We start from the raw sequence: 25,629 nt of genomic DNA, 5'->3' as shown, positions 1-25,629 counted from the left end.
AGCCCTTAAAGCTTCTCTTTTAGTTGACAAAAGCCAGTTTATAAGTGCTTTTTATTATAATATTTCATTAACTAAAGGAAAATGTTTGGCGCATGTTGCATTTTAAAATCCATGTTATAAGTGACCCAAAATCAGAGCATATGCGTTTGCGTGGAGCAGGATTTACTGTGAATTGAGCCACTCTGAGATACTGAAAACAGATGAGCTGCTTGCATGTAAATTAACACAGTGTCATGCTTCACTCTGAAACATGCAGCATATACTGTATATATATATATATATATATTTTTTTTTTAAATTAAATTGCAACCTTTGTGATTTGATAATTGCTCTAAGCTTTTGTTTTGATTAATCATGCAGCCTTACAATATAATGCAATTTATTTCCCCATGATATAAGATGGTCATCATAGAGGAAAAGAAATCAAAGTCCTGGCTGACAGATCCAGAACTCTCTCAAAACTGTGAGTACTATATAAGGTTTCTGTGGTATAATGTGTGAACATGTCATTCACTTTGACGTACACTTGGATGTCTAGCATGATCCTCTTGTCTTCTTCAACATGGATCCCCCAGATGCAGTCCTGACCCTTATCATAGGCCTCAGGCCAGTTTGGAGACAACACCACCCCAGCTGAATCTGTGATCTCTCCACTGCAAACCGCTGCAATGCAACCAAAGAGAGAGAAAAAAAGAGGTCAGAAAGAAATGCAAACAAGCACAAATGTATCCAAAATGTTTTTTTTTTCTGTTAAAAAAGACCTTTATGAACAAAATATGAACAAAAGTCTTCACAAAATACAATAAAAATAAATAAATGAATACATAACTGAATAAACAAAAATAAACAAAAATAAATAAATGAATAAACAAATAAAGTTAATGGTATCAGTGTTACTTTAGTTATTAAACAGTATGTAATTTTATTAATTTTTTTTATTTTATTATATTTTTATTGTAAGTTTCAGTGATTATTTTTATGCCTTTGTCATTTTTATAAATTTTTGTATTTTATATTTCTAATTAGATATTTATTTTTATTTCAGATTTAGGATTTTTAATACTTCAACCTAATTTTTTTACTCAGTTGTGAAGGCAGCATTTCTATTTATATTTATATATATAAAAAAAACACAAAACAAAACAAAAAAAACCAAAACAACTATTATCCAAGATGAAACAAGAAGCAAGATGAAGTTCTGGCATTTTGTATCCCAATTTGTTGCATAGGTGACCCTGGATTAATACAACTGGGGTATAAGTGGAAAATTCCGACTGGATTAATAAACAACTTGAGGCTTCCTGTTTTCATTTTTCCCTTTTTCACACCACTACACTGGCTTAGCTGGTTGTAAGCACATTTTCAAATGGAAAAGCTGTTGTCTCTGCTGGTGCCAGTACGATTAAATCCTTTCAATCCAAACTCTATTGTGAGGCTAGAGAAATGTACTTGAGCAACGGGTCAGATAAGATGCCACTGTGTGTAGGTGGGGGTGGAATCTGGGCTTTATGAGTAAGGTATTCTCTCACATACCTCGGCTCTGTGCACCTGTTACTAGCCTGTTTGGCTTAATTCTTTTAGGGCTGCTTTAGGCGCGTGACTGTGGCTAAGAGTGTCTGAAACCCATCCAGGTGACACAGGATGTAGTGGATTACATAAAAAAGGCACTAAAAGGATGTGAGGGATTTGTACTGTACCTGTACATGCTGCCTGTAGAGCTCTTCAGCATCTAACTAAGGCACATTATACACAGAAACACACAAATGTATAACACATATACCCTCACGTGTGAACAGAGGAGAGAATTCAAGAGTCAAATGTGTTATTTATTTGCACATGCACATCGCATGTTGTGTTATTTTAGCACCTGTTGGAACAGCAGCTACGCAAATTTTTCTCTATTTTCTTAGGGATTGGCATCCTGTGGTAACTAGGAATTACACAAGCTTCAGTCTGGATCCAGCCCTTACAAAGACCTGAGATGACCGAAGGAGATGATGCCAACCCCTCAGAAGACCTCAGATGATGCAAACCCTCAGACAACATACAAAACAACCAAATTTGGCTATAAGAATGATCGCAACATATAATCATTGCTGTTAACAGTGTTCACCGTCTGTTTGATTACATGACATTCACTAATTGCTTGATTTTTACCGTACATTTCTGCCATATGGACATCAACTTGAGATAGTCACCACTGATAAGCTATTACTAAATATAATGTAGAAACTTTACTTTTCTGTAAAGCTGCTTTGCAACGATTTGCATCATGAAAAGCACTATACAAATAAACTTGAATTGAATTTGTCATGATTTTCTATCAACTTTTGATGAACAACTGCAGCCATGAACAAGAGAAAAACAAAAAAATCTGAATAAATATTACATTTTTTACTTTATTTATATATTTAAATATTAAAATACTATTATATTAATATTAATATAAACATATTTCATATAAATATAATTAAAAAATTTTTTTATAAAATAAAAATTCTGCAATGCAAATAGCACTTACTTTTATGAATAAGGTGCATTTGATATTAAGAATATGTACATCTAAATAAAAATATGATTACTGAAATAAAAAGAAAGTCGTCATGAAATTAAAAATCACTTTATATATTTTCTAAAAATAAGTTACTGATTTAATTGTGTAAATTATTTATTTATTTATATAAAAATGTTTTACCCCGTAATTTAATTTTGATGTTCCAGCAAAACGACAGAATTCTTTCTGGCACGTTACAAAGCAGATGAAAAGATCTGTCGCTACTTCCATTTCATCACAATTTAAATAAAATAAAGTGTGATGATATTTGCTAGTACTTTTAGTGCCCAAAAAAACTGATTTGGAGGTGCTTATTAAATAAAATGCTCATTTTATGCTAAAATGTGACCCTGGACCACAAAAGTCATAAGGGTCAGTTTTTTGAAAGAAAATAAATAAGTTTTCCATTAATGTATAGTGTGTTAGGAGAGGACAATATTTGGCTAAGATACAACTATTTGAAAATCTGGAATCTGAGGGTGCAAAACAATCAAAATTAAATCGTCTTTAAAGTTGTCCAAATGAAGTCCTTAGCATTGCATATTACTAATCAAAAATTAAGTTTCAATATATTAAATACAGTAGGAAATTTACAAAATATCTTAACGGAACATGATCTTTACTTAATATCCTAATGATTTTTGGCATAAAAGAAAAATCAATAACTTTGACCCATACAATGTATTGTTAGCTATTGCTACAAATATACCTGTGCTACTTATGACTGGTTTTGTGGTCCAGGGTCACATACATGGTTATATTTTAGTACATTTTCTATCAAAATTTGATACAACTGCAGCCATGAACAAGAAAAAAACCCTCAATAATTAATACAATAATATTAATATTAACATACGCAAACATTCACACGCACCTCTGCAGGCAGGCTCAGTCTCATTCCATTGAGGGTTGCTGGGATCCATGCACTCGATGATAACAGAGCCCTGCTCCAGGGTGTATCCGGGGTCACAGGTGAACTCCACGACCGTGCCCACAGCGTAGGTGCTGTCAGTGGTGGTGAAGTTGCCGTACTTGACGAATGGCTCGTAGCAGTGACCTGCTGCAAAAGCTGAGAGGACACACCATAAATCACCTGCGCCAAGACGCACATCACACTCCAAACACTATCACCAAGCATCTGATTTCAGAAGAGCTTAACACACACAGACAACCAGTCTGCTCGGCTCAGCCTTTAACCGCTTAACAAAATAATTTAGTCCAAAAGGACAGCGCAGAATCCGAATTTGAAAGTGTTTTTAGAAGACAGTCTAAAATAATTTGTCTGCTAAAGCAATGTGCAGCATTTTACTTTCCCACCAATCATAATCTTCCTGGACGCAAACCCAAGGTTTCTGGTTGCCCTTGGAAAGAGATTGTTAGTTAATCATCCTTAGCCAGACTTGCAAGGCTACTTACGGGTGTAAAAGGAAGAGAGACGGCCCGACAACGTGAATAAATGTGAAACGTGAATGAACAAACTCACTCAGGGAAACAACAAACCGTCACGCCTGGCTGAACCGTTATTGGTTGTTGTGCTCATCTGAGAATGTAGAATAGAGATTAGAGCGAGAGGAGGAGACTTAAGATGAGGATGTTCAGACGATGGAGAAACAGTGGCTTTTATATCCCTCCGGGTCCGGCCTCATTCAAGCGTGAGCTAGATTAGACTACCCACATTCAGCTTTACGTTCAGCCTCGCTCTCTGTTTAATAAACACAGGCGATTCTGCCAATTACAGCAAACTGTTTTTACCCCCTTCCCCAGACACATTTGCAATATTCATCTTTGGCTTCATCTGACTCCGTTCTCTAAAAGAAGTAGAAATTGGTCATTTTAATAATCAGGTGATTCTTGCTCTCTTATAAGCATAGAAACAATCATTATATAAGATGGTATCAACATAAAAGTCAAATTTATATGGAAATAAGAGTAATTTGTTCCAGACAGTGCATAATTTATGTGCATTTTATGTTATTGTTATGAGTGAAGTCCCAATAGGAAAAAAAACAAAGATGAAATCTCTTTAATGTCTCAGTTATTTCTCCCAAGCAGCAATTAGATTAAATGGTAAGAAAGATTTTCCTCCCAAGAAAAGAGAGTTTTCAAAGAGATCTCCAGCAATATCTCAAACTTTTGTTCAATGTTCAAAGACACAAAAGTTATGTATCGAAATATGAAGTCAAACATTTCTCATTAAAATCCCTTCAAAACTAAATTACAATAGGGACACTTCTAAAACAAAGAAAACAGAATTCACAGGTACTATGTTTTACCTCATCATGATGGTATGCTATCCAAACATTACAGTTTTGTACTTTTACTATATGTCAGAAAATGTCTAATTTTAGGACAAAGTTGATTCTTAAATGAAACGTAAAGCAGAACTCCATTAAGTCTATAGATGAATGAATATGAAGGTATGAATACACTTTTATAACTTTTAATCAGCTAGGATACATTAAATTGACCAAAAGTGACAGTAAAAATGTATGTCACAAAATATTTCTATTTCAAATAAATGCTGTTTTTATGAACTTTCTATTCATCAAAGAAATACTGAAAATTGTACCGCATATCACATATAAGAATGTTTTCTGAAAGATCATGTGACACTGAAGACTAGAGTAAAATTCAGCTTTGCATCACAGGAATAAATTACACTTTAAAATATCTTAAAATAGAAACATTTATTTAAAATTGTATAATTTCACATTATTGCAGTTTTTACTGTATTTTGATTAAATAAATACAGCATTTGTGATCAAAATAATAATAATAATAATAATAATTATATATATATATATATAACATTTGATCAGTAGCATTTAAGGTATGAAAGAAAAACTTTAGCTATTAAAGTTTCTCTGAGCCAAACTGACTGTCATAGAAAACATGGTGATTACACTAAAAGAGAAATTAATCTCTAAAAATTATGGTAATGCTCTGAAAATCATTTATTTCAGCAAATATGTACAAATAAAACTATTCTGTTCAACTGCAATTACTACATAGATTTACATGATTATGGTTTAAAAGGCCTTCAGAGGACTGAGTATTCCGCGTGTGGCCTCTCAACAACCACAGAGTTCCAGATCAATGCTTTTGCTAGTCTACTGAAATGGATAAAAACAGATTCATTTTGTTTATGATGGCAGATGAAGGGGAATGGCACTTCAATCAGAAAGACTATTAAAACCTGAGCAGCCTGGCTGGTGTGAAATTCAGAGAGGCGTCTGGAGCGTGAGAAGACAAGCAGAATTGTTACAGGTTGCCGTGAAGGCACATTAGTATATTGTAGATAGCATAATCGGATTGTGGCATGGTAAATGAGATTAGATTGATCTCGCCGGATAATGACTGTGAGGTCCTGAGGTATACCTGACATCCCTGTGAACAAATGCAACTGCACATGTTCGACTGACCTGTCAGAGGGAATAGGAATGCAATTTCTTTTCTTTTTTTTTTTTTAAAAAGGCTCTGTGTTTCCAGTTAAAACTCATTTTAATGACCTTGTCGGGTTGCATTTGCCCGCTTCATTCGATTTCCATTTGATTTAATCTGAATAAATCTCATTTGAGCCAGGAATCTAAAGAGTGTTAAGCAAGGCACATGGGAGAACAGATCTTTGGTGTGAATCGAAGCAACAAGGGGAATGTGCCGGAAGGTACACTCTTTGTCTCCATCACAGCCCTCAGGCTGTAGAGGACACGTGTTCTTCAAACGACGTTTGAAATTGGTAACCATCGCCATGTACGGCCGGCTCAGAGACAAACCAGCAGAGGATGGATTAGAAAAGATGCTGGCTGCTATCAAGTCCTCATTATTGTTAAGCTGGAATTCAACTATTTTCTCAATCACTTTGAAAAATACCTTTTGAACATGCTGTGCATGTATAGGCTTTAAAGGGTTAGTTCACCCAAAAATGAACATTTTGTCATTAATTACTCACTCTCTGAAAGATCTTCGTTCATCTTTGGAACACAAATTAAGATATTTTTGATGAAATTCGAGAGCTTTCTGACCCTGCATAGACAGCAATGCAACTAACACGTTCAAGGCCCAGAAAGGTAGTAAGGACATTGTTAAAATAGTCCATGTGACATCAGTGGTTCAACCGTAATTTTAAGAAGAATTTTATTTCTTCTCTTCCATGTCAAGACTTCAAAGACTGACACAGAAGAGAAGTAATTGTTGAATAAAGTCGTTATTTTTGTTTTCTTTGCACACAAAAATTATTCACGTAGCTTCTTAACGTTACAGTTGAACCGTTGATGTCACATGGACTATTTTAGATATGTCCTACCTTTCTGGGCCTTGAACATGGTAGTTGCATTGCTGTCTATGCATGGTCAGAAAGCTCTCGGATTTCATCAAAAATATCTTAATTTGTGTTCCGAATTAAGGGGAATAAAGGTTTTACGGGTTTGGAATGACATGAGGATGAGTAATTAATGACAGAATAAAAAATTTTGGGTGAACTATCCCTTTAACTCTTACGAACATGTGTGTGTTTTTGTCTCAAGTCTTACGAACTGGTCAGTGGAGGAGATATATTTGCTAAATAGTTCCTAAAAAAGCTCTTCTGAAATACATGGCTTTCTGTTTGGGTTTGTCATCATGGCAAAAATGGCACTTATGACCGAGAATTGTTTTGTTTGAATACTTGTAATGTAGATGTAAATGAATATATCAATGTGACTGCAACATTTAGGGTTCATAAAAACAGAAACGCATTGGATTGTATTCATTCTGACTGCTGAAAATTAGTTGTAAATTCTTTGTTGGTCCATACCTTCATATCTGATGGCTACTCCCGTGTTGGTGCCGAAACCATCCGTCGTAAACTCCACAAAGAGATGTCTGGCGGAACTAACGATTCCCTCGTTAGGAAGGTATTCCACCTCGTACGAGTCGTACAAAATCGGCGAATCAATGTGGTTGCCGTTTTTAATCAGAAACCTGCAGACATAAGGGTTTTCGTTCGGTTCAAAACAAGGAATCTCTCAACAGTATCTGTTTGACAGCAGATGTAACGTTCCCCCGATTTCTAGTACTGTCTTTTGGCAGTTTGCATAATAATTGCCTGATATGATTTTGAATAGCTGAGCAGCAAGTGACCTCATTAAAAGTCCATTTGTTAGCAAAGCCTGCAGAAAAAGCGGATACCGCTAATAAAAATAACTTAATCCTCCTCCTGAGGCCCTGGAGTGGGCTCTAATCGCTCTCTCTGCGCCTTCACCAGGGGATTTGATTATTCTAAATTATTTTAAAGGAGAGCAAGTGTCTGATCTCAGAAACTTTCATCCACTTTCACTCACGCTCTCACAGCTGTTCCTATCATGCCTCGCTCTCGCAGTAGCAGATAATGCCCTGAAGAGCAGCGCCACATTTGGAGTGTGAGTGCACTGTGAAGAGACACTCGGAGCTTCTCCAACTGTCTCTTTGAATATCAGATGACTAATGAGTGTATAATAGCGAGCACTGAGTGAGTTGACTGGGACGGACCTGTCATCGTCTTCCGCGAGGGCCACCTTCTCGAAGTGCACGTGCAGCCGTTGACCCTCAGGGGCCTCCAGCACCCAGTGGCAGGTCAGGTTGTTGCTGTAGTTGCCAGGGAAACCAGGAGACACAATGCGGCCGAGAGTCGCATTTTTCACCATTCCACCGCAGGCCACTGTTCAATGTACAAATGGAAGAAGACAGATAACATTGAGAAGAAAAAACGCGCTAGAGGTCGAGGAAGCCATAAGAGCGAACTTTGAGCTGTGGATAACAAAGCTTTTTCATAGTGCATGACTGTAATGACTAGACCTCAACAATGTAGCAATAATAGTAAGATGGCATAATATGTGAGGGCACAATGTTTTTACACATCAAAGAGACTTTCAGACAATCCCTTTATACAAAAATGCCTGCTTACCTTCTGTATAGAAGGTGAAAGCCAGTATATTAAATGAGTAGCATTTCTGAATTCAAAGTATTTATAAAACAGTAGGTGAAAAATATCCGGATGACCTACTACATTGATGGCATGTTAGATATTTTCCATCCTAAAAGGCCATGGGAGAACAGTTCAGAATGACAGTAAAACAACAAAAGTGATACTATAAGTCTCATGACAATGACAACATGACGGATGTCATATGTTGGTTTTTATTCATACTACACAAGTTATTACTACACTGTAAAATTATGTTTTGAAGTTGTAAATAAAACAAAGATTATTGGAGTTTGTTTTATAGCAAAATACTATTTCTGTTTTTCTACTTAACAAATTTCACATTTAGTTTATTATTATTTTTCAGTGTAGAACATATATTTTTTAACAGCTGCAAAATTTGTTCTTCATCAGTATGCGATTTCAGACATACCTAGTGTTAAGGAGTATGAAAAATCTAAAAAGATCTTAAAAGACTTTCAAAAATGCACTTTGCATTCATGTTGGTTTCATATAGTTCGAAAAACATTTATAACATTTTCAACAAGTAAAAATGTAATATATTAAGTAAAAAGTAATAACATATTTTCCTTACACCTTGAATGTTTTTAGTGTATTTCATTATAAATAATTATTAAGTTTGATTAAGTTTCAATTTTGCTTTTTAAATTTTATGACAAAATATAAATATAAAAAATTAATATATTTATAAAATAATACAATATACCAATGTTATATTTTTCAAAATAAGAGGTATTTTACAATAATACAAATATTGAGAATTATTCATTTAAAAATATACATTTTACACCTTGAACTAACCTTGCTTTGTCATTTTAAGAGACTTACTGACCTTGAGGGTCTTACAGTCTGCAGGGGTCCTCTATACGTATATAATTTCCTGTTTTATATATTTTTTCTGCATGTTCATCATACCACAAATCTTACTAAAAAAAAAAAAAAAAAAAATAATAAAGCAGGAAAGCAGAATGAATGAATTAATATTATTATTTTTAAAGAGTTTCAGGTGTTTTTTTCACTGTGATATCAGGATAGTTGTGTCACCCTAAAACCCAAATACATTTTAATTCAGAAATTAAAAACATGCCCATCATAAAATAGGTGCATCTGATTAATATTGTGTATGAATTGCCTTGTCAGTGTATTTTTGAATAAATTAATAGATGCAGACAAAAATGGCCACGTTATTGACTCAAGAACCTTTAGACCACAACGATTTAAACAGAGAAAGACAGCAATAATAAACTGTTTTTCTTAAAGGCAATGAAAAGAGAGAGAGCTTGGAGGAGGAGGATACCTTCTGAGCTTGACGGCTGAAGGTTAGTCAGGCGGACAGAACATAATTAAAGTAGACCCAAAGCCCTGCTCCCTGGCAGCCTGCCCATGCTGATCAGTAATCAGACTCTGACAGTCTGGCCCAGCCCTGCATCAGCATGGCAGGGGCACACTTCTAAAACGGCACATTTATGCTATTTCACTCTGAATCAATGGCGAGATTGAAAAACCCCAAGTCCTGTAGTCCGTGCCTGGCAGCTGCAGGCTAACTAAACCTCCTCACGATGCATGCTACAGCCGTGCCTTCATCAAAACAGCCCTCCTTCAGGGAGTCCAGCCTTGTTTGCAATAGGAGATGTTGTTCTGTTTGTCATGCAAGAGTGAAGAGTTCCCCAGCTCTGGGATTTAGCTCTCTGAAGAGATCGAGGCGCAAAAAGTCCTTATTTATGCAGAAGAGGCCGGCCTGTCAATCACGCTGTCACACCGGACTGCCTTGAGGGGGTACGGTTGTTAATATTCACTGCCTTGTAGCACAAACACTTCTGTTACCACCATACCAGCCAAAATCAATGATCAAGCTACAATTAACTTAAAAGGAGGAGGGAGCAACCGCACCAGGAGTTTCTCCCCTGTCAAGTTAAATCACACCTGTGTGAACTAAATATTTACACAGGCATGAGGTTTGTTTTTGAGCCCAAAGTAGAGGGGCTGTGTTTAAACACGATGACTTGTGGGTGTATGTTTATCGGAGAAAAAAAACAAGGATAATTGCTAGTGAGCGAGTCCAGGGCGGCTTCACAATGATGCAAATCAGCAAGTGTGAGGAGGCTGTGTTTATGATTGGCAGGCAAAACCAAACATTTTCTGCACCTTGCGTCTATATGCAAATGAAATAAAGTTAATTAAAAGCAGAAGCTAATATTTCATAGATTTTTCTGTACTTGTTAAGATAGCAGTAGTGCTTACTAGTGCTCCTGCTTCATAATTGAATTTCTCAGGGGCAGAGATCAAATACTGCAGATTTGGTAATTAACTGTCATTTAGCTGATGCTTTTGTTATAGTGCGCTCAATACAGGGACAATCCCTTTGGAGTAACCTGCAATTAAGAGTCTAGCTGGTGAAAGGGCACATGTGACATGTTAGTTAGTCTCTATTTCAAGTTTACCGCCACCTGGATGCAACCTGAACTTTTTATATTAGCAGCCCCGATCCATTACTATCAGGCTAAAGGAATCAATCGGGTTCAATACAAGTGAAGCTCAATGGATTGCATTTGGAGAATAATGTTAATTAACATAGAAAATAATTTCAATGACTCCAAAATGTTGGTTAGAATAAGGCACCTAATGGAGTTAAATGAAGTTTAAAGGCAGAAATGGGAGGATGTTTTTTGTTAAAGCACTTTAATTCTTCACATTAAATCTTTTAGAAAACACATACAATTTTGAGCTGCAAAGTTCTCTAAATTGTAATTTTGCAACTACTGGTCTAGCAATTTGTCACTAGCGTAATCCGGGTGCCTGGTAAAAACATAGTAGACGTGTTTTGATTAGTCTGTTTACGTGGCAGGTTTTCATGTTAAACGTATGCCGACCACAGGAAGGAGTCAAATTTATGTTCTTCTGCTGATTCAAGATGCTCCACGTAAACCAATAAGTTGTCACTTCCTTTCTTTGTATCTTTGCACAAACACTGTGCAAAAACTAGCAGGGATTAGAGGTTTTTTATGGCAACAATTGGATATAACTATAAGTATACTTACTCAAAAGCTCAAGGCTCAATATTTAAAGGGTTAGTTCATTAATAACTCACCCTCATGTCGTTTCAAACCCATAAGACCTTTTGTTCATTATCGGAAAACAAATTAAGATATTTTTGATGAAATCCGAGAGCTTTCTGACCCTGTATAGACAGCAACACAACTGACACGTTCAAGGTCCAGAAAGGTAGTAAGGACATTGTTAAAATAGTCCATGTGATATCAGTGGTTCAACCTTAATTTTTATGCATTAAGTCATTATTTTTGTTTTCTTTGCACAAAAAACGTATTCTCGTAGCTTCATAAAATTACGGTTGAACCACTGATGTCACATGGACTATTTTAATGATGTACTTACTACCTTTCTGGGCCTTGAAAGTGTTAGTTGTGTTGCTATGCATTGCTACCCAGCTATGCAGGGTCAGAAAGCTCTCGGATTTCATCAAAAATATCTTAATTTGTGTTCCGAAGATGAATGAAGGTTTTAAGGGTTTGGAACAACATGAGGGTGAGTAATTAATGACAGAATTTTCATTTTGGGGTGAACTATCCTATGTAAGTGACTAATATGTATTGTGGCAATGAACAGTGATTTGCACGGTTTATTGTCTGGTGCTGTTTACTTCTAGTAAGTGCCTTAATATAAACATTTTTTTTGGATTGAATAAAAAAATAAAAAAATAATAAAAATAAAAATAAAATAAAATGTGCCTTTGGTAAAAAATTTTAGGGTTTTTGAATGACTGCATGAATATATTGAAAATATCTTGGGACTCACCAAGACAGCGCGGCACTTTGCCGCTCCAGTAGGGTGTGGTGGCATTGCGGCATGTGAGGGTGGAGGGACCCTGGAGTTGGAATCCATTGAAGCAGTAGAAATAGGCCTCTCCCCCTGCATGCAGGCTGGTGACAGACACGTCCCCATATGCTGGTCTATCAGGGAAGTTGCAACTCAACACAAATGCTGTAATAGAGCGAAAACAAATAACTGATTAGGCAAATGATTAAAACTGCAGCACGCCACACCACACTTATTTAAACGAGCATCTGAAGCTGCTCTAAAACTATCATTAGACTGAGACTAAGGTCTGTGGGGGAGTATGAATATTGCATTACAGTGACTCCCACTTATTTCAAGAAGACATATTATCTTAACAAACTCCATCTGTCTTTCTTTCTCTCAGTTTAATATGGTCTCAGAGGGTCTGTCCCCAATGCATGTTCTCTCTCCATGTCCTCCAGACCGCAGCCAACCTTTTCTGTGAGAAAGGGACACCTCGAAGATGACAAATAAACCCGAACCCTGAACACTGTCTGTTTTCACAGCCAGAATGGGCCTGCTGGGATGCGTGGAGACAATCATTAGCTGCCTAAGATGATAGATTAGACTCACATTTGGTCTAATGGTCGCAATAGAGCAAAACCTTCTCTACCTCTGAGACTAGCGCAGATTCTTCATCATTTTTAACGGGACACTCTTTCCATTTTGACTTTTACACAAAGTCTGGTCCACATTACAACTTATTCTGGCCCACTTAGACAAGCTGTCTGAATTAGACCATCTAATGACATACAAAAGGACCAATGACAATTCAATGACATGTTTCATTTTGTTTCTACGTGTCATTTTTTTTTTTTTTTTAAATAAATGATGCTCCAATAATAAGTCTACATTAATAATCTTAGTTAAAAGTCAGGTCCAAATACCCCCCCCCCCAAATGGCCTCTTACATAAGCTTTGGTCTTCTGGATAGGGCTATGAAGTGAGGCTTTATTGACCATTGTCTTGCCTGGCTCTCGGCACTAAACCAGACTGTCAATACTTTCTCAAGCAATGTCCACAAAAGCCTTTTCACCATTTATCACTGCTGGCTTGCGAGTCAATTTTCACCCTTTCAAAACGCCTGAAGAAGGTCTTGGACCGAAGCACTGCTATTTAATAAACATTTGCAAGCTACAACAATTTCCTATTTTACCTTCTTCCTATGAAAATCAACAAGCCCTGATGCAGTGAATACTAAAGACATAAAAGACAGATATTTTTTCTTTGAAATGAAAGAGGTCAAAATTCAAGGCCAGTGTGAATTCAATTGCGATTTGTCATGTACAGAACGATGTCTGCATACGAAGGAGGCTTTGATAAGCAAGTGACCATCTTTTCCTTCATCACAGAAGCTCCGCACAGTCTCCGCAGGAGTCCTCGCAAGGCGATAAATCCAGGTTAGACCGCAAGTGCCCATCGAGCTAAAAACTGCTTTCCTAACACCATTTTTTCATCTCCTCCTACCCATCCTCTTTGCAGAATATTTTTGCAATTTATGACAGAAATTTCAGGGCTCATTTCTCCCTGTCTCGATGTGGCTGCGGCAGGTGTATTGTTAGCTGTTGAAATTCAGAGCAGTGTGTGGGTGTTGATTTTGTCACCAATGACAAGACTGAGCCCGAGGCCAGAAAATTTGCACAGGGGCGATAAATTATAACCTTTGACCTGGCTTGGATCCATGTCATATCTGCTCTCAAATTCTTTAGCTGACTGTAACAGGCCGAGCATAAATTACAGTATTTCCAGCACTAAGGGGAGAATTCATTAAACAACTGCACTAACCAATATCTGGTTTAGTTTGACTAGTTTTAGTAAAAAAACTAAAAAAAAAAACTAAAATAAAATGATTTCATCAAACATTATCTGAGCCTGTTTCCACCATGAAAATACAATAAAAAAAGAATAATAATAAAATTAAATAAAAAAATTTAATAAATAAAAAAATGAAATTAAATTAAATAAGGTTATTGTGACTTTTTTCATCTCACAAGTTTGACTTTTTTTTCCTCAGAATTCTGAGAAAAAAAAGTCAGAATTGTGAGATATAAACTCAAAATTCTGACTTTCTCACAATTCTGAGTTTATATCTCAAAATATAGACCTTTATTAGAATTTCAAGTTGTGAACTCAAAATTGTGAGATAAAATCTGCCATTTATATCTTGCCATTGTGAGAAAAAAAATCTAAATTTTGAGACATAAACACTGAATTGTGAGAAAACAAGTCTGAAATATGAGAGTAAAAGCTGCAATTAACTTTTTATCCTGTAGCAGAAACAAGCTTTCATTACATATAGATATGAAATACAAATATAAATAACATATTTAATAAAATGAATAATGGTTTTTAATAAAAAAAATTATTTAAATGTGCATAAATTTTGCATATCTAGAAAATAACAAACAGCCAAAAAATATCTGTGATGAACAATTTTCAAGCAGCAGACTATAGTACGGTAGCCGAGAAGTGCAAAGCAAATCACAATTCTGAAAACAAAATAACAATTCAGAAAGCACAACGACAAATCCGAAAACAAATTAACAAGTCAGAAAACACAACGACAAATCAGACAAACCGGAAAAGGTAGGTATAGTTTGAGACAGCGCCATTGGTTTGGGATTACTCACTGCTGACTGGACGAGACATCTGTAAATCAAAAAATACGGAGTGTCTATTTAGATTTAGTTAAAAGTTACTGCAATCCATCAGCTCCAGTAGTGCAGATGGATAAGTGCTAATTGTTGGCATTTTGACGCGATCGACCCGGGTTCGATCCCACCTTTTGCCAAACTTATTTTCCTCCCTTTTCAAATCTCGTATCACATCGTAAAGGCATTTATTTTAAATAAAAATTAAGGAAATAATCAAAAAGTTGAAAATAAAGTATCGGGTAGGGTTAGGCTAGGTGTAGGGAGGGCTTTATTGTACCAACAAGGTGGCATCCATTTAATAATTAAAATTATAATTTACACTTAATATGTTATTATTGCATACTGTTTTATAATGTACTACAATACTGAAGTGCAAATAATTGCCACTATTTGCAACAAGTAGTACACTTGATAGTAGAAATCCTGCTATTTTAACATAGTGTAACTAGGTATTTGCACTTAGTGTAAATAGCATATTGCTAAAAAATACTGCTATTTTCACTTAGTGTAAATAGAATCTATTGCTAATACGAGATTTGAAAAGGGAGAAAAAAAAGTTTGGCAAAAGATGGGATCGAACCTGTGTCGATCGCGTCAAAATGCCAAGGGCAAGCACATTTCCATCTGCACCACTGGAGCTGATGTTTTACAGCCACTTTTAACTAAAAATAAACGTTTTCAGAATTGTGATCTGCTTTGCACTTTACGGCCACCGTAATATAGAGATCTGGCATACTTTACCTACTGAATAAAGCACAAAGAAATGAGGTATTTTTTGTTCAGAAGTAAATTTAAATACTTGGACACAGTCCTACTTCAGTGTACATAATGCCTGGTTAAACTGGATTGTGGGAGGTTAGTCAATGAAACACTGATTTTGCAATGCAATATGTCAAAGTGAATTCCAGTCAAAGTCTTTAGAGATGACTTGGCACTTCTGCAAGCAAAGCAAGCAAAGAGCTCTCAAAGGGCTAGTCTCTAACGGCTAACATGAGGCCTTCAATTACACCTGTAAATAAGAGGTAAAAATGTCAAGGTGTATAACACATGATCGAGATGTTATCCCTTCCCAAAAGAAATGTTATCTCACATTAGAGGTCACAGAATCTGCTACGAACGAGTCTGCTCTAAAATATTACAGCAATTTTTCAGGTGTCAGGCATTAATTAAACCATGCTATACAATGCCCTGTAGTATTGCTTTCATAGCTGAGAATAACCGTATCTGATCCTGAACCAACAGCAAAAGTGAATCACTGCCATGTTTCATGTGAGAATCACTCTGGCTCTGGTCTCTGATCCTGTGGTGGTGTTTAGAGAGGCAGAGGGCCCTGTCAAACAGAATTAATGTTTTTGTTTAAGTTTTTCCCCCCTCTGCTGGCTCAGGTTGGATTCCTATGTCTAAGAAAGCCACAGTTTGATAAATCACTGCAATTCTTTTTCCTCACTGAGCAGAAAGGAGCTGCGTAATGGGGTGGTGCACCTTAGCAACAATATAGGAGCCAGTAAGTGAGGGTTGTACAGAACTGACATCCAGACCCCTGAAGAGCATTTTTTGTGCCCCACGTGATGTTGAGATTCTGCGGTACATAGAGAAAAAATCTGACACTTAGCAGAAAACTTAAATATATTTGTCATTTATTGAAAAATTAAATTAAGCAGGGTAGTCTGATTCACAGATGTCTCTATTAAATCAGCTCTTTTTAACAAATCAGAAAAACAGCATGACCAGTGTAGTCTGATTTTCAAAAAAATACTCTTCCAAATTGTTCCTTTTAAGTGAATCAAAACTGCGTCACCATTGTAGTCTGATTCAAAAATGACTTTTTAAAAATTGTTTCTTTATAACAAATCAAAAACATACTGTGTGACCAGTGTAATCTGATTCATGAAAAATTACTCTTTTGAATTAGTTCTTTTTAATAAATCAAAAACAGAGCACAATCACTGTAGTCTGATTCACAAATGTCTATAATAAATTGGTTCTTTTTAACAAATCAGAAAAACAGCACGACCAGTATAGTCTGATTCTCAAAAAATTACTTTTTTAAATGGTTTCATTTTAGTCAATCAAAACATACTGCATCACCAGTGAAGCCTGATCCACAAATTACTTTTTTTTAAATAGTTTATTTTTAATAAATCAAAAACAAAAACTGATTCACGACCAAATGATTCTTTCAATTGCTTCTTTTTAAATATTTGTAACAAATCAAAAACAAACAGGATAACCATTCTGATTCACAAACAAATTACTCTTTTTAAATATTTATTTTTGGTAAACTATAAACATGTGGTGCAACTAGTGCAGCAGTTTTATAATGTACCAACCAAATTAGAAGGTTCCTGTATAATTCACAGCATTAGCTGACAGAAATGTTCTTTGAAATGCATACAAAATGAACATCACAAGTGAACTATGCCTAAATGAACCACAACCAAATAAGCCCTGCTTTCTGGTCAGTGATGTTTCAAAAGTTGAGCTGTAGACGCAATTTAAAAATACCCTAATTCCAGCCTAGTGCTTTGTGTATATTTCAGCATTTGAGGAGACAGTTTAGCATCCTCCCTCTCTCTCTCTCTAGCCTTAAACCAGAGCATCTACCGGTAATTATGCCCTACTCTTGAGTGCTGCATTGACTTCTACCCTTTTACACCAGTGCACATGCGTAAGAGCTCAGCGCCTGCAGCGGCGGGGTATGTGGGGAGGGTATCTGCCCCTGATGACTGTCTAATCTCGACGGTGAGAGGGGGAGCACTACTCTCACCGACTCAATGAGCCGGCACATGGGGGGGCCCTTCACTCCCTCAGCCATCTATTTTATTTATGGTTTATTAGTGCTGTTTCAGCACAGCGGGGCCCAAGCACCAGCACCGCTGGGTTGTTATAGCATTATTACCCCTCTGCTTCCATTTCAATTAGACTAATACTGAGGGGGCACCGGAGGCTGGCTTTATGTGGAGCCGTCCGGTCGACACTAAATCACATGCTTGCAAGTTGCCTCGTGGCTTCATAGGCCATAAAGACTGAGAGTTGTAATGCAGCCTGAAGATGACTGTGTGGGTACTGGCATGGTGGAGATTAGCTGGCAACCGCTTAGACAGCAACAGATGCAGTGCTAATGTGCTTCATTAGGTGCCCTGGAGGAAGGCCAATGGGTGGACGAGGTGAGGATGGGCAGATGTATGTCCAGTCACCATGACAAACCCCATGGTTTAGTTGGGTGGTTTTACTTAAAAGGACAATTCACCTTAAAATGTATATTCTATTATCATTATTTAGCTATTTTTGTCAATACAATGAACGGAATTAATGGAATAGTTTATTGAACCTTCAGACAAAATATGAAGAGTTCAGATGCAAAAGCCTCTAAGTGCTGTCTGAAATTTTCTTCAAAAATGTGCATTTTTCTCAGTTTATTATGTTTATGTTCAGTTATTTCACTTTAATGGCAATGAAAAGAACCTGTTCATTGCCATTATAGTGAAATTACTGAACCTACACAGAGAAGCCTGATAGAAATGCTCATTTTAGAAGAAAATTTCAAATGGCACTTACAGGCTTTTGCATCTGAACTCTTCATATATTGTGCATATGTGTTTTTTGTTGAGTATCATATTTGATACATCAGGCTTTTATGGTTCATATGGTATGATATAGTGAGAATATAGAGCTCATATTTGAGGAGGAAAAAACACCTCGATTTTATTTAGAGGCCCAAAATGAGCAAATATATGCAGTTTGGTGCAGTTGCTGTAATTTATATGGCCAAAAAGTAATGTAATTCTGCTAGCTTGTCATGTAAATCAATGCGATCTTTTAAACAGTATAGCAGACTATAAAATGCATATAAATATTAGTAAGATTATGTTTAAATTATTTTATTAGTAAAGCTCTGTAATTTTTATTGTGGGGGCAAAATGCTATGCAATACATATAATGCAATGCAATACAATGATGTTTGAGAGATGAACAAATAAATATTCCTAAAATACCTGATAGATCACATTGATACTCACATTTTAACATGTTTTTTCTAAAAAAAAAAAAAATCAAGTAATTTTCAGTTGCCTCAGCTCAAGTTCATCTTGAAATATTACTAACAATATAAAAGTTCATATGCATTTACTTCACAGTAAAAATTATGAAATTAAGAATTATGCTAAAGCCTTTACTGACTAAAAAAGTATAAACTATCAATCAGACAACTAAAGGCATGTAGTAGATTGTGTACTACAGGCTTTTCAGCAAAGATTTAATCATGTTGATACTTACATGCTTTAGAATTTCTCGTATAATATAATACAGTATTCTTTATAGGGTTAAGGACTTCTATTTTACATTGCACACCAGTCACAACCAACCGTTTAACTAGAAAAGCTATAAAATGTTGTGTGTCTATGTGACTGAATTACATTATAGACTGCTGTATCGTTAAAGTAGTGATAGGTGAAAGAATACCACATTGTCATCCACTAATAGGCACACTCTGATAGATTTGTTTGCTCTGAATGCTTTACACGTATAAACATCTCAAACAGATTTCCATCCACACAGACTGTTTGCCCACTGGAACTCTCTGAAGGCTCTGAATATGAGTCAGGAACTTGACTTGGCACATCTCAGGCTTCTAAACAAACACGCTCACCGCCTCTGGCTCAATGTATCTTCAGCTGTAAACACATAAAAGCCTTGAGCATATGTAATGTGCTCACGAAAACTCATAGATTCTGAGGGCAGGCCAAAGTATGGTAAAGGATGGAGAATGAAGGTTTATTCCCAACCCTGATCAATGCACTCAATGGCTATTAGGTTGCCTATGGCAACAGAAACAGAGAATCATCACTCTATTAGCACCATACAGGATACATCGTTTACATCTCTTCAAGCAAGAAAAATATGATTTCTTTCTTTCTTTATTTCTGGATGGATGGATGGTTACCTTTTAACCATCCACCCATCCATCCATCCATTTTCAAATGAATTAATAATAATAATAATAATAATCAAATGAAATTAAGTACTTTTAATTTGTATTGATTTGTATTTGTAAGTATTTAGAGATGCACCAATATTAAAATCCTTTGATATTTTTAAACATATATTAACATAATAAATTGTGTTAACATATATGTTATGGCCACTAACCAACAAATGGCCTTTATTAAAATTATATACTATTTTTATTATTTTGTCAAAATAATAAAAATAACTAATTAAAATCAATCATTTTAAACGTTATAAGCTAATTGTACTCATCACATTATAATGTACAGTAAGAAAAATATATATCCTTGTAAAATATTCCATTTAACATTGTTAAATTATAAAGCAGTTGCAATTTTAAAGCAGTTTTTATTTTTATATTTTCAGCTTTCATTTGAATTTTACAGTTTTGTTGTGCGTTTTTCTGAAACATAGTTTTTATTAATTTCTATTTCAGGTTTAGTTTATTTTAATACATTGCGTTAAACTACATTAGAATGAGAAATTTTACCTTGTCTACATCTGGCTGAAATAAATGTTATTTTATTTTATTTTATTTCAATTAATGTTTATTTTATTTATTTGATTAGAATAATCCTTGCATATTTTAATTGAATAATTGAACAATCCTTATCTATCTATCTATCTATCTATCTATCTATCTATCTATCGACTCAATGTATTATATTGAGTGTGTGTGTCTAACTTCAATATATACACATATGTACTTTTACATACATATACCTACACATCCATTTACACTGTGAGAAAAAATATTTTATCATTGAAATAAAGACAAAATAAATTACAATATTATACTGAATATTGGAATGGAATATGGAAAATTGAATATTTTCTATCAACATATTGATATAGTATTGTTAAATGTGTAGGCCTGGTAAGAATTGTTACATTTTAGAAATTCAATTTATTTAAAAATTAAATTTATTTGTATGTTCTCTTTTCATAATATAATAAATGTAAACAACCAGGGAGCTAAGAAAAACATTTTGAAATAAATATTTTACTGCTAAACACTTTTGTTGATGGTATAAAATAATTGCGATTAATTACTTGATTTCTAACCAGACTTTAGAAAGCAGAATTAAATAAGAATATGAAATTGAGGGAAAATAACAACAACAATTCAAATAATAACAATGCAATAAACATCAGCAGAGCAATAAACGTCAACAGAGCCAACAAATGTGACAACCCCAATGAATACATTTTGTAAAATAATTTTTTCCTCAAATTTTTAACAGACAACCTTGTACACTCTTGCAGGCTCCTCAAGTAACCTGTTAATATGGCCGCCATGTACTATAGGCTTTTGCCAGTCAACAAAGGATACTGTACTGTGAAATTTAAAAATGTACCCAAAATTTTATTTTTTTTAGAGATGGTGAGCAATAGTTGTCAGTGGAATAAAAAATATCTTCACGTACAAAGAGCCACACCACCATGCACTCCTTACTTTCCACTACATGACTTTCTGTTCGGTTTAAGAGGTACAGGGAGATCATAGGTGGCGGCAAACAAAAAACCAAGCGGCATGGAAGTAGAAAGCAGAGGTTTCATCAGCAAAGAAGAATCTGCCTTGTTCCCATGGAAATAAAAGCAACCCACACCTATTTTATTTGCATTGACACCTCAAGTGACAAAACATGGAGACAGTTAAAATTCTTTTGCTTCATTAAACGCACATTTCACTGTCAGACTCTCTCTTTTATGGAAGCGTTGAAGTATAATTCATGTCATCTAAATGTCTTGCTCCAGCACGCCCCCGTAACTCAGTGCCAGCACATATAATTTCAGAAAAGCAAATAGACTGTCGGTGGCAGTGTGCGCTTCGTGTTCACGCTGGCATGTTTTTCATACGGCCCTACTAATGATGTGAGGGCATAGAGAGCGGTCAATAAATGACAAAACTATGGTGTGTCACAGCACGGCCGAACGGCTCAGCGGGAAACATTCATTAACTGGCCGAACCCAAGCACAACTTTGAGAGTTCAGGATCCTGCGGCCCTGCAAAACATTAAACGACTTCAAATAGTGGCGGCGGGGGAGTATAATGGCCTGTGATTTGATTGAGGTGCTCTTACTGCCATGTGCTGGCTCAATGAATCTGCTCTTCTCGCATATGCTCGAGTGCTATTTGAAACTAGTCTTCTGAGGAGAGCCTGTATTTCACACTAGTGTCATTCACATAGAAAGTGTTTATATTTGCATTGAATTATTTAATAGATGTGATCCCGACGGACCTTTATCTCCAAATGTCCCGACTGTTAATCAAGCTCTGATAGGTAAACGCTCTGTATATGCAAATGACCCCATATCTCTAAGATCTTCATTTTTTTCCACTGCATGGGTAATATCATTTCTCATAATTACTACGGTTCTCTTAATGAAGGCTGTTTGATAGTTAATGTGCAGATGAGCAGGTGGGTCTGTGCTATCAATCAATTACACGCACACACACACTCCGCCCAGGCTCTAAAACAACCGCAATTTAATTCCATTTGCCGCTGTTAGATTTTACGCCATATCACGTCCATTAAACGCAAATGAAAGAGCAGCTGTCTGCTCTGTATTATTGAAAGCAGGGGAAAATTGCACTGCAATTACCTCTTAATAATTATCTGATAATTCATTACCAATAACAACCTGGAAACACATTAATTTAGTTAGGGACAATGTTTTTTTTCTTTTCTTTTCAAAGAGAGCTCCTGCAACTTTGTGATTAAGAAAATGCCCTTTATTAATTTTTAATTAAAAGGATTTAATGAAATGGGCTCCTCTACCAAAGTGTTGACAAAGGTTTATAATAACATCCCTGCTGTACAATTTAGCGCTAAAGAGAAAGCTGTTCAAATTTAATGACTGGAACTACAGTGCACAATTTCCTCAGAAAATATGCCAATAATTGACCAACTTGATTAATCCCGATATTACAGATGAAAATGTTAGTTAGAGGAACGATAAAACATGCGTAGCTATATAGGCCTAGTCTGCAGCTATATCAATGATAATTGAATGATTTTAACTGAAACATACAGTTGACGGAAAATTTATGAGTAAAATAAATAAATAAACAATTAATTTTGATTCATTTTTAAATGGATTATACTTTAAACATTAAAGACATTAAACGGATATTATATTATTATATTAATATATATAATTAGATTATTATACTATAATATTATGTTGTTTAAACGGTTTTTAATATTTCTGAAAGATGCTCACCATTGAACAAAAATATAGTAAAAAATGTAATATTGTGAAATATTATTACAGTTTAAAAGAACTATTTTCTATTTTAATATATTTTAAAATTTAATTTATTCTTGTGATGGCAAAGATAATTTTTCAGCAGCCATCACTCCAGGCTTCAGTGTCCCATGATCCATCAGAAATTAATCTAATATGCTGATTTGCTGCTCAATAAACATTTCTTATTATTATCAATGTTGAAAACAGTCATGCTGCTTAATATATTTGTAAAAATCTGGACCATGCGAATACCATGTGGTTCTTTGATGACTAGGAAGTTCAAAAGAACAGCATTGGTTTGAAAACGCCATTATAAATGCCATTACTTCAAAAAAAAAAACTTACTGATCCCAAACTTCTGAATAGTAGTGTACACAACATAACTGTATAATATAAAGTCATATATAAAAGTTTGAATATTTGGCTTAATTTGCCAACTAAAATGTCATGATTTATATGCCGTTTTAGCAAGACAAGAACTATAACTAAAACTGAGTGAAAACATGCATTTGCTCATTCTATTATTAAATTCTTAAACCAATAATATCTCTCAAAATAGTATAATTTTACAGCCTTAAAAGGGAGCATATGTTCTCCAAAGTAACAGGAAGTCTCCAGTGACAAGCACCATTTTGTCCGGAGGGGGAGTGCGCTCCTCATTATAAGTTGTACTTTCTTACAGCGCTATATTGACAGCGCGTCTGCAGAGTGTTGTTGAAACTGCGACACGAGTCCGCGGACTGTGTCCTGAGAGATTTGCGAAGGATTCTGGGGGCCGCATGTGTCACATGGTGAGGCGGGGAGCCTGGAGACACTCCCAGACATCTTGACAGAATCCCAGCATCCCTTTCTCTCTCTGACAGGCTATCAGAGCACTCATGTGCTTTCAGTAAAATCCAGAGCAGCCACATCCCCCTGACTCCAATAACACAGCCTCGCTCTCTCGCTGGCTGTCTGCTCACAATACAGTGATAGATTATCTACACATTGGCCGCCGCACCGAGTGACGTGAATGCATCTCTCTCAGTATGTAGGCAACAAAATTGAACAGATTTTTTTCTGCTCCATTGTATTTGAGATGAGGATAGACTACAAAAGGCAGCCTTTTCATACAATAAGTAAACAACTGTGGCAGTGTGATTGTTTTGTAAATAACGGCGCATGGTGATATTTGAAATCCAATGGATTATTTCAAGCTGTGGATCAATCCGTACAAAAGTGTTACAGGGAGGCAATTACACGGAATGAAAAGTGAACTTTAGAGCAGTACATGTGCTCATTGAGATAGGATTCACATATTAAACTGGATGTCAAACTTAATTCGCAGCCGAACGGAAAGGAAACTGCCGAGCAGAGACTTTCTAACTTGAATACGAGCATATTTTAAAAATCCCTGCATGAATATATAAGAAAAGAGCGAAGTTTGGAATGAAAAATGCATGAGAATGCACAACGTGGTGGAAATCAGCAAACACGAACGTGTGTGTATGCTCGAATCCTCCGGCACACGAGAAAGCATGAAAGTCTTGATGTTTTCTCCCACCCACTGACATCACGCTCCATTGTTAAACCATCTGCACTGACATGCACCCTGTGTCACAGCCAATCATTAATGTAATTACTGGGGTTTTGCATCATTACTGTTATTCACGGTTGTGAAGTAGGAGGGAACGGCTTTTAGTGGAAGAAGGAAACAATGGCAGCCGTAACCCAGACAACCTCAGGAACCACACTGCTTTTAAATCGGCCTCTCAATGACTATTTTTCTGCACTTCACAGAGTGACAGACACATATGTGAGAGCTAGACTGTTCAAAATAGGTCACTGTAATGGCAATGTGTGTATTGGAGCAAAAAACAGCTGATTAATAGAGAACAGAAAGACTTCACATTTACAATTGTAGATTTGCAGAAGAAAATATTAGTGGCTCTAACCAACAATCCCAAGACACAAGGGCCCACCACCGGGTATTTACGGTTATTTGCGCCTTGACTGATCAGATTGTGGTCAAAATGGTTATGCACACTTCATTTACATTTGGCCACAGACAATGTCTCCACGCAAAAGATATACATCATATCTACTACTGTAATATATAACAAGCTTAACTAAATCGAAATTTAAAGAAATTAATATAATTGTAATTTTTTAACTAAGAAGTAACACTTGTCTTGACAAACTTTAAACGTAATATACAAAATGTAGGGTAACACTTTACTTGAAGGGGTGTGCATAAGACTGACATGACACCTTCATAATCATGACATGACACATGTCATGAATATGAAGGAGGTTTTATGCATGTTTATGACAACTGTCATTAAGTGTCATTCGCTCAGTTATGT

General features: G+C 35.7%; 1 protein-coding gene across 1 annotated transcript in view; it reads right to left on the bottom strand.

Moving 5' to 3' along the window:
- Positions 1-25,629, bottom strand: part of LOC107585606 (seizure protein 6-like) — a 182,408-nt gene that overhangs the window by 17,192 nt on the left and 139,587 nt on the right. Inside the window, exons 5-9 of the mRNA XM_016272695.1 lie at positions 12,327-12,512; positions 8,060-8,228; positions 7,347-7,513; positions 3,411-3,623; positions 525-663 (exon numbers count right to left, since the gene is read on the bottom strand). Of these exons, the coding sequence (XP_016128181.1) occupies positions 525-663; positions 3,411-3,623; positions 7,347-7,513; positions 8,060-8,228; positions 12,327-12,512 (874 nt within the window). The remainder of the gene's footprint in view (positions 1-524; positions 664-3,410; positions 3,624-7,346; positions 7,514-8,059; positions 8,229-12,326; positions 12,513-25,629) is intronic.

The sequence above is a fragment of the Sinocyclocheilus grahami genome, unplaced genomic scaffold (genome assembly GCF_001515645.1).
Source record: "Sinocyclocheilus grahami isolate Dianchi unplaced genomic scaffold, SAMN03320097.WGS_v1.1 scaffold72.1, whole genome shotgun sequence".
Classification (NCBI taxonomy): Eukaryota; Metazoa; Chordata; class Actinopteri; order Cypriniformes; family Cyprinidae; genus Sinocyclocheilus; species Sinocyclocheilus grahami.
The sequence above is the reverse complement of the archived record's forward strand: the minus strand, read 5'-3'. Positions and strand labels throughout refer to the sequence as shown.